Below are 15,070 nucleotides of genomic sequence, written 5' to 3' on the forward strand. Positions count from 1 at the left end.
TTTAGAACTCTCAGAGGTTTGATTATCTGTGAGGCACAAAATCCTAGGAATCTATCTTTTGGTAAGGACTTATACTGTATATTAAAGCAGCTAAGTGTCACTGTCTTTTCATTTGTTAAAAGAAACTGTAATGGAAAGCACATAATGACTGAGACCCTGCACCTTGTCCCCATAATAAAATAGGTAAGGATTCTTAAAATCTGAATTAACATTTTTAGATGATAATGATGAAATATTTTAAACAACACATATACTGATCTAATAATTTATTTAATAACACTTTAACATTTGTTTTTAACAGTTCCCATGGGTTTGGTAGCAAGCAACTTGATGATCCTGAGTAGTAGGGATAATCAGAAACTTGTCAATACATTCTCGTATCTTCATTGTCATTTAGAGGTAATGAAACAGTATCAACATTCAATTCCTATAGTTCCTGCAATTACCTACAAGCTCTTTAAAAATGAACTTCATTAAGGAGGTTTTTTCAGCGGCAAAGCCTGTGAAGATGATATCACTACGCCTCATTTAGAACGGTGTTTTCTGCTTCTTTTTGATTTTCAACACCCATAGGATATGGTGCTTGTCCTAAAAGAAACTGTTCCCATTTGGGAATATATTCTTCTACTGATGCCCAGTAACGAGTCTGAAAAAAAAAAATCCAAAAGTAAAAAAGCGTATCAAGCAATTGAACTTGGCTCTTCATAATAGTCTAAATGTTTATTCACTTAAGTGTGTGTGTGTGCATGTATACACACATACACACACATATATGTAGAATGCATTTCCTCTACAGAATATTTTATGTTAATTTTAGAAAAAAAAATCTGGCTACTTACTAGTGTTAATTCTCAATTTCTCAGTAAAACCAGTGCCTGGCAGAATTACAGGTTTTAGAATTTTATTGTGATTTTAAACGCCCTCTTGTGGCCAACCTTGTGATCACTGCCAGTGGTATCATGATTTATAAATTATTAAATATTTTTAATGTCCCAGATTCTCTACCAAATGGTTACACACATTGAAATTATTACAATAAAATGATGAGACATAAATTCTTCAGAACTAATATACAGTGATTTGATGTGGGGTGAGACTAGGAAAGGAAATCTAACCAATCCTGCAGAGGACCCTTAGGAATGTACAAAATATGTATCCACTATATCTTTTAAAAGAATACTTGATAGGCTGGGCATGGTGGCACATGTCTATAATCCCAGTACTTGCGAAGCTGAGGCAGGAGGATCACTGTTTGAGTTTGAGGACAGCCTGGGCTACACAGTAAGTTCATGACCAGCCTGAACTACACAGTGAGACCCTATCTCAAAAAAAAAAAAAAAAAAAAAAAAGAACAACTCAAAAACACAAAAACCAAAAACTAAAACCAAAACTTGATTGGACAAACTCATTTTTCTCAAAGTTCTTTATGTGATAAGAAACTATCAGTATAATATAAACATTTTTAGTAGAAATAGCTTGGAATGTAAGGTACTGTCTTACTACTGATCTGACTCTAGTGGTCTGTAAGCTATAAAAGTTCATGCAGTGACACCATGCCTTAGGTAGGAGCTTTAATGAGTTCTTCGGGTGACTGCCCTAAGGTGGTCAAAGAGAAGTATACTGCCAAAATTCTGGGTTACAGGACAGCACTTTATATTATGTCAACACTATCAATCCCATTTGGGAAATTCAGCCAATGAGTTCCATAGCATTAAGAACACCTAATTACTCCCTGGGAATTTAAAAGATACAGCAAGCTGGGTGTGGTGGCGCATGCCTGTAATTCCAGCACTTGGACTGCCACAAGTTTAAGGCCAGCTTGGGCTACATAGTGAATATAAGGCTAGCCTGAACTACAGCGTGAGACCGTCTCAAACCAACCAACCAACCAATCAACAAAAAAAGGTACAGCAGTTTGACAGTTGAAATGGAACCAACCAACCAACCAACAAAAAAAGGTACAGCAGTTTGACAGTTGAAATGGTAAAGGATTCTAAATGTCTATCTACGCATGTGGTCTGAGAGATAGCCTAATCTACTTAAAATACAGGTCATCCTGCTACGCAAGACTAGTTAAGAAAAATACCTTGGAGGCCTGGCTGGGAGTTTTTCCACTATTCACAGCTGGGCTGACCCCTACTGTGTGGCCCCTTTACGTGCCAGAGTAAGGGGCCGGAGACTGAACAAAGACGATGACATGAGCAAGCCACAGCTGTCTTCAATCACTGCCTTTTCTTCCTATCTTAGAAGACACAGAAAATTGAGGGGCAAATTCCTAGCCTTTAGTTTTGAGTCTACTCATATATATAGAGCAGGGCATTAAGCAAAATTGTATTTGAAAAAAGGTCATTAAGATATAAAAAAAACCTACTCTGTATGTAGTAAAATTCCCACTCATTACAGACACATATACCAAATATGGTTTATTTTTGCCAGCCAGTATCCCAATCTGTTCTAGAACTCAGCTAAATAAAAAAGACAAAAGTCACACTATATTGTTTGATACTATGCATTTAAATAACTAGTTACAATTTGTGAAGGGACTGAGTGCTACTTGTAACAATTCTAAGAGGGAAAGCACTTTGGACATGCTGTCACCTTAAGACTTAAAGTACATTGTTACGTTTAAGAAGACAGTTATTGCTGTAATGAGAAAAAATAGCATGTCATAAAATTATCACTAGATAAACTTTTTTCAAGACACTAATTACTCACTGTTTATGACATGGTACCTATGGACATATAAAAAGATCAGTCAGAGCTGGGCACAATAACCCTAGGTACATGGAAGGCTTAAGTAAGAGAACTTCAAGTTCAAGCCCGGCCTGGGCAACTTAGGGGAGACCCTGACTAAAATTTAAGACAAAAAAATGCTTTGAGAATGTAGCTTAGCACTCCTGGGTTTCATCTCCAGAACCAAAAAAAAAAAAAAAGTCAAGATAAACCCAACACATCTTGTTTATTTTACTGAATAAGTCAATCTGGGAAATACAAGCATATGACCAGTATTTAAGTCATAATGCACCACTAATAGGTTAGGGTCTATTTAATTACATTTGTTCCTTCAGAGTCTCACCTCAAGAGAAACTATCTCCAGTGGTAAATGTGAGCAAATCTTGCTCTGCAGAGACTTTTCAGCTGCTTCTATATCCTGTAACAGACAGAAACATTTCAAAATCAAAGTGTATTTATAGATTACAAATGATACCTGTGCTACCGGTATCTGTGTCCCAATCTTTCACCTCAGCTTCTCTCCATGTTTTCTCTGAAATGATGGAAGGACACTAAGGTGGGAGAACTGCCTATAGCTCAATTAATCCACTTCTACAGAAGCGGGTGTCTAACTTTAAAATAGAAAGGTGATGGTACTTCCATGTTCTGCCTCTTCACTCTTAATTGCTGGCAAACACCAGAAATTCCTGCAAAAAGAGCCTCATTTAAAGATGCTCAGAGCATTAACCCAGCTTTAAAATTACCTCAAAACAACCAGATGGATAAAATCAAGTACTGTATTCAGATACAAAAACATGTAGGTACTCAGCCCTACATTGCTAACCCTGAAGTAGAGAGTTCTAGTCTCTCCAAATGATGCAAATGGTATACTGATGGCACACATTCATTTGTTCAACATTCCACCTTAAAGTTTTATACTTATTTAAAAGAAGTATTCTATGACAGGAATCTTTTCACTAAACTAAATTTTTAGGGCTAAATTTCTAAGTTATTTTTAATGCTAAGTTTTATTGCTGGATAGTATCATTCAGCCTATGTTTTAATTTGTAGTTTCACTTTTAGATGCACGTATTTTCTCTTATGGTTGTAAAAACACCATAAGCGTAAGGTATAATTTTTTACCTTGAAACATGCGTGGTCCATGCTCAGAAATGTAGGATTCTGTAAATTTCTGTACGAACACTTGAGCCCCATTTAAGAACTGCCTCCCAAATCAGTATCCGTGTTGTCTTTTGCCCACTTATTATGTTTCACCAAGTTCACAGGGGCTTGGCCCAAAGCAATATAAATTTTGTTTCTCCTCTGAGCTTAGTAAATTGACAGAAAAGAGAAAGTTCTCTTGATCCATATACACACATTGGAGCAATCTAAGCAGAGGGCTGTTGGACAGACGGAGAGAGATGGAAAAGGGCGTGGGAGTGGGGTGTGAAGAAGCCAGTGCTGAACAGGAGAAAAAAGACAGCAGATGGTAGCGGCAGGAGCAAGGAATGGGTGTGAAATGTAAAAGGGAAAAACAGGAAATTCCCTAAAGGGACTCCCCAAAGTTGCACAACCATTAATGCACCTGCTGTCTGGAGGAAGGTGATTTGAAGGAAAAGAACACGTCAATTTAGGGATGAAAAATGGATCTATTAGCATGTCTATCCCACACCAGAAGTTTACAGCTAAGACACATGCTAAAAAGCATTTGATGCCAACGCCGCAACAGACACAGAAGCCTAATTTTTCTGTGGTTATATTGATTTTCCAAGGTCCTGGAAATATTAGTTTTTGCTTTCAAAAATCACACAAATATGAGAAGAGAAGAATTATACCTTCAATTAAGCTAACAGTCTAAGAATAGTACAAAGTTATTGTTTATGGCAGCTCTAGGTATCACGAGCACTGAAGAAAACATCCTGTTTTTCTTAAAGACCAGGAAATAAAAAGACACTGAAAAATGTCTCCTATAGAAGAGCAGATTTGCCAACAAAAGCAGCATATCCAGGCAGGGACATGTGGCTTGGGAAAGCAGGCTGATGGTGAGACATTTGACTGTCATTTCTGTAACACTTTGCCCCAAGATTGCCACAGCTCTGAAGAACTTCCTTAGCATCAGCGCTGTCACTTCGTAGATGTTTTGTGTAGTACCTCTCCTGTTCTTCTCTTTAGTTAGCTCGCTTTTCTTTCCAAGTGTGGGCTTTGTTAAGATCTGTGACATCTGTTTTCCTATTTTTACTTTATCTCCTTTCAGACTTGTCCCTTACCTAGCTTTAACTATTACTGTTGAGGGTTAACGAACCTTTCTTCCTAACCTTTATTTCTCAATCATAAAACTAGGCTCATCTTCTAACTGGATGGACTAAGTGAATCATTGTAGGAATCCTATTCACCCAGATACCTATGCTGTATCTTCTTTCTTCAACTCTCCTTATTCCCTGTCAGTTAAAATTTCAGTTTTCTAGATTGTTCATTTAGGATACCTGTCCTAGCATTTCCTTTTCATTTCTAGTGCTATGAGGTCTGGGATACACTCAGTGGCACAGTGCCTGCCTGGCAAGTGCGAGATCACGGTTTCAATTCCCAGTACCAAAAAAAACCCCTCCAAAACAAAAAAACAGCAATCATTTCTAGTGCTACTGCCTTATAACTATATTCATTCAGTAAGGACTTAAGGAGGGGTTATTCTGACTCACACCAAGGATATATCTCATTGTACTTCATATCTATTATGGGATTAATTGTTTGAAAGAACTACTGCATGTATGTTCTTCTCTAGACTCAAAAAATTGATACTCAGTACATAGAGGATGAAAGTGTGAATTCCTCAGCCTGTCTGGTAAATACAAACACCTCAGCAATTTAATCCCAGCATTGTGTAAAAAGTTATATCCCGGTCCTTCCATACAAGAACCTCCCCTTTGATTAGTAGACACTCTGCTAGAAGGTCTAACATAACCCTTATGTATCCAAGAATCTAACAAAGTTCAAGTTCACTCTTAGAGAGTCATTAAATGAATAAAGAACTAGGCTGTCAATTTCCTATGATACAAAAAAAACTGGAAACAACCAAACAACCCCACCAAGCTTCGAGGAGGGAAAGGAAAAAAGAGCAGGGCAAGAAAGGCTAGACTTGCCTGATTATATCTTGTTATTCTGTTTTATAGATTTGTCATTATACCATTTAAAATTTTGTATAATGATAGAACAAATTAAACAGCAATTGAAAAGCAAATGATAGAAATCTAATAGTTGGGAGGCATAAACATGAAGAGGTCTTAGAACGTAGTACTTATTGAACATTCTTAGGGAGATATAGCCTAAGGGAAAAAAGGCTATAAAGGTATATTTCTGGGGCTGGGGATTTAGCTCAGCGGCACAGCGCCTGCCTGGCAAGCGCAATGTCGTGAGTTTGACTCCTGGTGCCGAAAAAAAAAAAGGTATCTTACTCAAAAGCCAGTCCCAATAATCACACTGCTGATGGGAGGGAAGTCTGTATCACAGAATAAAGTACTATACTTCCCCCTAAACTGTGGTTTTGCTTTCTGAAGCCCGTTACCCATGGTTATCTGTGGCCTAAAAACAGTTAAGTAGAAAAATCCTAGGGCTGAAGATGTAGCTCAGTAGTAGAGCATGTGCCCAGCACTGTTCAATCCCTAGCACCAAAAAGGGGATGGAGGGAGGAGAAAATGAGAGAGGAACAAAAAATTTAGAAATAAACAATTCATAAATTTGCTTGCTATTCTGAGTAGCATGATGAAATCTTGTGACATCTCACTCTGTCCTGCCTAGGAAATGGTTCATCTTTCATTCACTGTATGCTACCTGTGCATTAGTCATTGAATTGTTGGCTAGGTTCTGAGATAGTCACAGTATTACATGTGTCCAAGTAATCCTTATGTTGCAACCTACTAGTATGTCACAATGTCTATACCACTTCACTTCATCTCACTACACACAGCGTAAGTACAAGCATGGGACAATAAAGTATTTTAAGAGAGCGACACGTTCACTTGTATTACAATATACTATCATTGTTCTATGCTAGGAGTTATTGTAACATAAATATTGCTCCTAATTTACAAATTAAGCTTTAATACAGGTTCGTATGTACATAAATAAATAAACATAAATAGGATTTGGCATTATCTGCAGCTTTAGGTCTTCACTAGGGTCCTGTCTTGGAATGTGTTTCACACTGGTAAGGTGGAATTACTCTATATGTTGGTATTGGACAATCCTTTGGGAACTGATATTTTTGGTAGAAGTTACACACACAAGATCAATGGTTTTAAGTGAAGAACTTTGCAATCCTATAATGAAATTGAGAGTACTAAGAGGAGTTCATATTTTATTCTTAAAAAATCAAAAGAAATGGCAAAAAATAGTTCTATGTTCCCAGAGCTCTAAATACATTTTCTGGTGAAAGAAAGGAAAGAGAGAAATGACCGATTCTAAGTCTGGACACCAAATGTACCCAATGAGCCTTGAAGAACTCAACAGAAAGAAAGGAAACTATCAAAGACTGTGAGGATCATGTTGAAGACACTTAGGACTAACTTGAAAAAGCTTCTACTTGATAAAAATGGGACAATTTGAATACAAGTAAGAGTAAAAAACTGTAAAAGATTGAAACATTTCAAATTCCAGGTAAACTGAAAACAATGCAGGAGCTCATTGGTCCATCTCTAGAGAATGCTAGAGAATCAACCTATTTTTTAAAAAACTATAGGGTACTGATATTGAAGCTTTTACAGACAAGTGCCCAAACTGAAACCCCAAACCCACTTATTTATTGCAAAGTGCAACACTGTAATTAAACCTGAATACTGAGGTTTTCCTTTAGAAAAAAAACAACTCATACATTAACATCTTTTGTCTTAAAAGAAAAATACAGTATCACATGTGCCACAGGTTCACTACCATTGCTATAGAGTCAAAGGTACAGCTCAGTGGCACAGCATGTACCTACAACGTGTGAGACTCTGGGTTCCGTCCCCAGCATGGAAGAAAAATAAAAACAAAGCCAACCAACCAACCAACGGAAAAAATAAAGTCAATATAAGGAGAGAATCAAGTATTTAGCACACCTTTTAACTTGAGAACTATAACTCAGTGTAACCAAGTATTTGTTGAGGGGAAGATTGTCTTCATATATCAATCACCAAATGAGAGTAAAAAATATTTGAGTTACTTTTTGCCACCTCTAACAAGTATATCTATGCAATTATCATTAATCATTGTCCATATTCCAGGAGAGGCCTCCACCCATTATGACACTGTTCTTCCCTAAAACACTGAGCCTGAACATGATGGGGCCTCTAGATCTATATTGTTAATACCCTAGCCGGTGGTGGTAAACCTACGGCACATGTGTTAGTCGTTTTTCTTTTAAGACAAAAGATGTTAACGTATGAATTGTGTTTTCTAAGTGAAAACAATTCAGGTTTAACTGCAGTGCAAGCACTTTGTGATAAATACATGGGTTTTAGGTTGCAGTCTGGGCGCTCATCTTTACAAAGTTTGCCATCACTGCCTGAAGCATTCACTTCTGTGCTACTGAATGTTCAGAATACAGCAAGTATTTGACTTAAATATACTTAAGTGTAAAATACACAAGGAACTGTGAATGTTCAGTGAGGGAAGTTTTATAGCAAACATATGAAACAATTTGAGCCTTAGTAAGCATTCTTTTTCACATAATATTAAGTATATTTCATCTGTCTTTGTTAGGAGCAGTTAGTGAAAACACTTACATCCCTGGCTATCCTGGGTGGCAGTTTAAGGTTCTTTAATGGTCATCTGCCCCACAAAGGCATTCACATCACTCACCCATGGCAGCATTTCCCTATTCTTTCTCTGCTTAGAGAATATATGTCTGTTTTCTCCATAAGATGATGTTACCACAGAATTGCCTTTTTGGGCAAAACAGTTTTCCAGGAGGTGAAAAGGGAGATAGATCAGTGTTTACATTGTAGAAATATTTATAAAAAGAAAATCCTATCACCACCAAACCCATATGAATTATGTTTATGTCTTTTAAAGGCAGATAAATTGCACTTCATACTAATCGGGAAAAAAATTATTCGAACTGTGGTTTTTTTTTAGGTAGTGCTGGCGGGGGGGGGGTGTCAAACCTAGGGTCTCATGCATGCTAGGAAACTATCTTACTAAGCTACATCCCCAGCAAGTTCACTATCTTTTATATTTCTTGACTGAAGCCTGACTATGACATTTCTTCCCCACTTATATTCATAGCCGTTTATTAATATAGTCAAATATTTGATGGGAGTAGCCACTTCCTTATTACTCGTTTTTTCAAAAACTTCATGAGTTAGGCATGGTGCGGGCATGTCTACAATCCTAGCACTCTGGGAGGCTGAGGCAGGAGGACTGTAAATTCATACCTAGGCTGAGTAACACAGAATCTGAAGACCCTGTTTCCAAAATAAAAACTAGGGCTGGGGATATAGCTCAGGGGCACAGCACCTGCCTGGCAAGCACATGGTTGGGATATAGCTCAGTGGCACAGCACCTGCCTGGCAAGCATAAGGTCATGAGTTCGATTCCCAGTACAAAAAAAATAAAAAATCCGCTTACCAAAATAAAAAATAAAAACGGGTTGTGGATATACCTCAGGCAAAGACCCCTTACTGCCAAAAAAAAGAAAATATCTGTTATTGTCACTTATTTTTCCACATAAATTTTATTACTTTCTATGAAAATTCTACTGAGACTTTTAAAAAGTATGTAAGTAACTTTGGGAGAAGTGATTTTAGAAAAACAACAGTGTCTGTGCTCAGATTTAAGGCATGTCTCCTTTTAAGTTTCATTTTACATGTCACATTTCAGTGTAATAAATGTCTTTACAGTATCATACATAAACCTTAAGAGCTTCTCAGATATCTTAGAATTTTACTGCTAATGTGAATCTGATCTTTTGTATTTTCCGGCTATGTACACAAGATTTAACTCAATTTGGTCTTATAAAGATATAATCATATAATATACTAATACTCTATTTTTTAAAAAGAGGCATAGCACCTGCCTGGCAAGTGTGAGGTCCTGAGTTTGACTGCTGGTTAAAAAAAAGTAAAGTGTTTAATATTTATTATAGTGTTTGGAAGGTCTAAACAAATAAAAAAAATGGCTGGTAAAAACGTATCCTTAGTATTGTACTGCAAGTTTTAATGGAACTAATTTTATAAAGTGTGAGCAGTAATTCCGAAGTACCTACCCTCGATGTAACTTAATCTATTTTTGACCACAGGTATTAGGAATAGTTACCATGTGGTATCCTCATGTTAAAGAATTAGCCCAGATTAATTTTTTTCAAAGTTCTTGGAACAACAGCTAGGCAGCAAGAAAAGGCTGAAAGCGTAGGGTCTTAGACCAAAGCAAGCCCATTTCTACCTATCTTTGATACAATGTCTTAATTCTACAAAATTTAAACCTTTAGATCTAATATCATATAGATGCCATTTAAAGTCTCTTCTTAGAACTAGAAGTAGCTCAGCGGTAGAGAGTATGTTTAGCATGTGGGAGACCCGAAGTCCAATACCTAGCACACCCCACCCAATTCAAAATTCTGAATTCAAGTCCTATTTCTTTTACTTCCATAATGATATCCACGGCAGAGCCACTAACATTACTTCCAAAGTTTAAAAAAATGAGGAAGAGCAGAATGAAAAACTGCATATATAATCATTCACAGAAAACAAACAAAAAGCAGGGAAGAGATCACTTCAAGCAACAAGGACTGTATCTGTGATACAACAGGTGCTCAATAAAGTTATACAAGGACTAAAAAGAAATACACAAAAATGTACTCCAAGATGGCTGACACAGAAATATCATCTTAGATCTTTATCTTTTCACTTTTATGGTGGGATTATGTTACTTTGATAATCAAGGAAATTATTATATCAAATTGAAATTTTTCCAAAGTATGAAAACAGATTCATTATCTTCTTTATACACAGATGCTCCTCGACTTCCGATGAGGTTACATCCCATAAATCTATCAAAATTAGAAAATATTGTAAGTCAAAATGTGTAAGTACACCGAACCTATTTAAAACCTTAGCTTAGCAACAACACACACTGCAGAGTACAGCTGTTCTCTGTAGTGGTACGGCCGACTGGGAGCTGCTGCTTGCTGCCATTGCTCAGCATCTCAAGAAAGTAGCTAAACGCATACTGTTAGGCAGAAAAGACCACACTTCCAAATATGGATCTACTGAATGCATATCAGTTTTGCATCACTGTAAAGTCGAAAGGTTGTAAGGTAAATTATCCTAAGCTGGGGACTGTCTCTGTATGGCAATTTTTTCGCTACCCCTCTTAACTCTAGTTTCTTTATTCTTGTTTTTTTAAGACCAGGTCTTGCTATGTAGTTCAGGCCAGCCTTGAATTCACTATGTAGTCCAGGCTGCCCTCAAACTCATGTTTATCCTCCTGCCTCAGCCTCCCAAGTGCTAGGATTATAGGTGTATGCACCTAACAGTTTCTCCATTCTTTAAAACATTTTGCATCTAAACAGTAAATGAATCTTTCTTAAACATCCATTCATATATTTATTACATAAACATATTTTCCTTTCACTTACTTTTAGTATTATATTAGCTCTACACACCAAGTCTCAAATTCTTTAGTTTCACAACCTATATCCAACCTCATTTCCAAACTAAATAGCTCACAGTCCCATGAATGCAATAGGGTCATTCATTTTTCTGGTCGTAGCGCTATTTTTAAAAAATGTAATAGACTATTTGGCTTTGTGCCTACTGAAACATAGTGGACGCTTAGCTTCTTCTGTGAGACCTCTTAGAATACACTCTTTTATACAGTCTTTTACTTTCATTCCCTATAGTTCCAAATCTCTTCCATGTAATTTAGTGTTTGACCACATCAAGTCTCAGAGTTCTTGGTATCAGAGAATTTATAGCCTTTTAACATCAACTAAGCCTATAAATGCTTTCAGATCAAGAAGTCTGATTTATACTGTACTTATTTTGTTGTCTCCACTTTCAGCCTTTGGGCATTTATTAAATGCTCCTTAAAAAGAAAACACTTGAAAACCAACACTTACATCATGTGCTACAGGCAGGTAGCAATCAAGCCTTCTAATTTAGTTTTGCTAACTTTTCACAGCAAATTCCAAAATATCCTATATATTTCCATTTAAAAATAAATATTGCTAACACCATTGGGCAAGTAAGACATATGGCAATATAGAATGCTTTGGTAGCACTATGGCTGTGACTTAAATTACTGTGGATCAAACTGCCAGAAGCTGAGAAGATAACTGAATTTTCCTCTTCCTTTATCCTCTAGTGAGGATAGAAGATAACTGTATCATGCCTATCGATGAAAATATTTAACAATAAAAAACTGAAAACACTTCTTTATAACTTAAATAATATAGTCTTACTACCAAATGTTTTAGTCATAGGATCTCTTGGAAGCTTGAATGGAAGCAAACTTTAGGGTTTTAATTATGGATGAAGCCACACAATTCTGGAAGAAGCAAAGTATAGCAAGCAGCCAAAAATGTTACACATATGATTTTACTCCAAATGGGCACATTGGCCAAATGGTGAGGCCCTGCGTAATCATAGACTTTGACCACCTACTCTATAACCATCCAAGGGGATCTGGGAAATCTGTTATCATAGATAGTAATTCTGTGTGTTGACTGTAGCTCCAGTAAGGAAAAATCAAATTGTTTTGTTTTTATAATGCTTAATAGTTTTGTGTTGGATGTAAACATATTACAGGCACTTTAAGGTCTTTCAGGATCTCCTTTCAAATAAAAGATGGAAAGTAGAAACATACATCTTCTATTTTTATGCCTTCCACAAAGGTTACCTTTAATGTTCCTTCTGTAGTCATTGATTTTCTAGTTGATTGGATGTATTTAGCATATGCAAACTTCATTTTTTTTTCATTTAAAATGAGAATATGTATAAGTGCTATTTTACTAATTTGGGTTTAAAAATAAGATGTTGCCTGGTGTGGTGGAGCATGCCAATAGTCCCAGCACTCTTAGAGGCAGAGGCAGAAGGATTACAAGTTCAAGCCTAGCCTGGGCAACTTAGTGATTTAGTAAAATTCTGTCTCAAAATAATATACAAAAAAAGGGCTAGGGATGTAGCTCTGTGTGAAGGCCGTGGGTTCAATCCCCACAACTGAAAAAAAAACCAACTGTCTCATTAATTCTACTTACTACTCCAAAGACTATATAAATTAAAATCATAAAATTCATGTAATACCTTGTTGAGAAGGTGAGAAAAAGTCTTGATAAATACATCATGGAAACTTACCTTTAGAAGGCTAAGATTCCTTTTGAAAGCTATCTCAGCTGCTTGCAGCTGACATGCCTTTTCTGTGTTTTGATCTCCAAATTTATTTTCCATTTGTTGAAGTAACATTAATCTTTGTGATACTCTAAAAGAAGTAGAGATTAAAGTGAAAAAATGTTAGAAGAAAGCATTGTATTGCCTGACCAACACACAAAATTCATTTCTTTATTGCTTCTCACTTAACCTGTTTTGAAAGTTAATTACTATGTCAACTAATCAGACAATGAAAAACTTCGGTAGTTCAGTAAGTCTTAAGTCAGTGGTGGCGAATCTATGGCATGTGTGCTATTGGGCTTTTAAGACAAAAGATGTTAATGTATGAGTTGTTTTTTCTAAACTGAAATTGCAATATTCAGGCTTAACAGTAATACTGGCACTGTGTGATAAATAACTGGGTTTGGGTCGCAGTTTTGGGCACTCCTCTCTAAAAGCTTTGCCATTGCTATTTTAAGTCAATCTGGGTAAAATTAATTTATTTTTATTAACATTCTTCGTATGTGACATAAGTACATGGTTGTATTTCTCAGCCTCTGGTCTCTGGAAATTATTTTAGAATGTTGAAGATATGTTTTAATTTTTGGTGAAAATGCAAACTGTAATACATATCTCCTTGTACACATAGTTATATATACCTCCCCACACACATACATTGATATAACTTGCTATATGAAACCTTCTGCTTAACACTTCAGTACCCCTGAATCTCATGTTACACATTTAGAATTGTGCTAAACTTCCATATGTTTGAAGAAGCAATAAAAATATTTTTTCCTCTTTTTCCAAGAGAAAGATGATGGTTTGATATATGAGTGAGAGGCAATGTGTATATATACTGCACATGCTCATAAGAAGGTAAAACAGTAACTAAAGAGAAATGCAAAAAGTTACCAGAAATTTCAAACTACTTTAGGATATATAATACACTTCAAAAGTGTCTTGCTGGTCAAATCCTTGTTTTATACATTTATGGACTCTCTTAAATAATGGAAAAATACACCAATATCACATATAAGTTTAACTCTTTCCCTGATAGTTGTGAATGTTTTGAAGAAATGTTGTTTCATACAGATTGTCTTACACATACAACTAAAACTGAGGTCTGAGTAGTTTTTTTTTCGGTAAGAAAAATATTTTCGAAGGCCAGCGAAGAGGGTCTGGTAATCAATTAAAGAAAACCAAAGCAGGAAAGCTCACAGACAGAGGAAGAAGACTGATACAAAATGTAAAGGCAGGACTGGCTACACAATTTTTAGGACTTGGGACAAAAGGACTGAAAATGGTGACATTAGAGTTTTAAACCAAATGTGGGGGCCTGCGATTATATAGGTCACTTACACAGGAACATGATGCTAGAAATGGGTAAGAGATTTAGAGAAGTACACTAAATACCAACGGGGGACCTGGAAGTGTGAGAGGAAAGATGAATTTATCTAGCAACTAGTAACAAAATCTAAGGTGACAAAACATATTTATACCCTTTACTCTTGGTTATTCTTTTTTTGGTTGGTAGGTTATTCTTAAACACTGAAATTCTCTCTATGAAAATCTCAAGGATCAGAAAGTTAAAATAACAAACTTTCAACTTTTGTGTTCTCAGCATGTATGTTTCAGCAGTGACACCAGCACAACCTCTCTGTCAGGATTATCCTTTTTAAAAACTTACATTTTCTCATGTCTTTTTGAAAGACGAATTTCTTGAGTGAACAAGGAGGTCATCTTTAATCAAAGCTGTTGTACACTTTCTGGTAAATAACAAAAGATTTAAAGTTACTTGTACCACATGTGCTGAACTTTGCAGCATTTGATCATTTACTACTTCAATCTCTTGGTTTTCTCAGAAGCAACAATAACCCCTCAAATACCAGGATGCATAAAATCACACTCCACTTACAGGCATTTTTATTCAGGAGCCACGGTTCTCAATCTGCCATAGTCACCCAAGAACACCACAAATCAGGTAAACTCAACATACTCCGCATTTCCCCCTCTTTTTC

The 15,070-nt window shown here is 36.3% G+C and overlaps 1 protein-coding gene across 1 annotated transcript; it reads right to left on the reverse strand.

Moving 5' to 3' along the window:
* Positions 1-251: 251 nt before the first annotated feature.
* Positions 252-14,818, reverse strand: LOC102025715 (chromosome unknown open reading frame, human C3orf14; the record flags this gene model as incomplete). Its single annotated transcript, XM_005409045.2, is given in 4 exon segments — positions 252-646; positions 3,077-3,151; positions 13,038-13,161; positions 14,740-14,818. Coding segments are annotated over 4 exon segments (381 nt in total). The 3' UTR covers positions 252-517.
* Between the last annotated feature and the right edge of the window lie 252 nt (positions 14,819-15,070).

Source organism: Chinchilla lanigera, unplaced genomic scaffold, assembly GCF_000276665.1.
Source record: "Chinchilla lanigera isolate Chin_1 unplaced genomic scaffold, ChiLan1.0 scaffold00116, whole genome shotgun sequence".
NCBI classification, from domain to species: domain Eukaryota; kingdom Metazoa; phylum Chordata; class Mammalia; order Rodentia; family Chinchillidae; genus Chinchilla; species Chinchilla lanigera.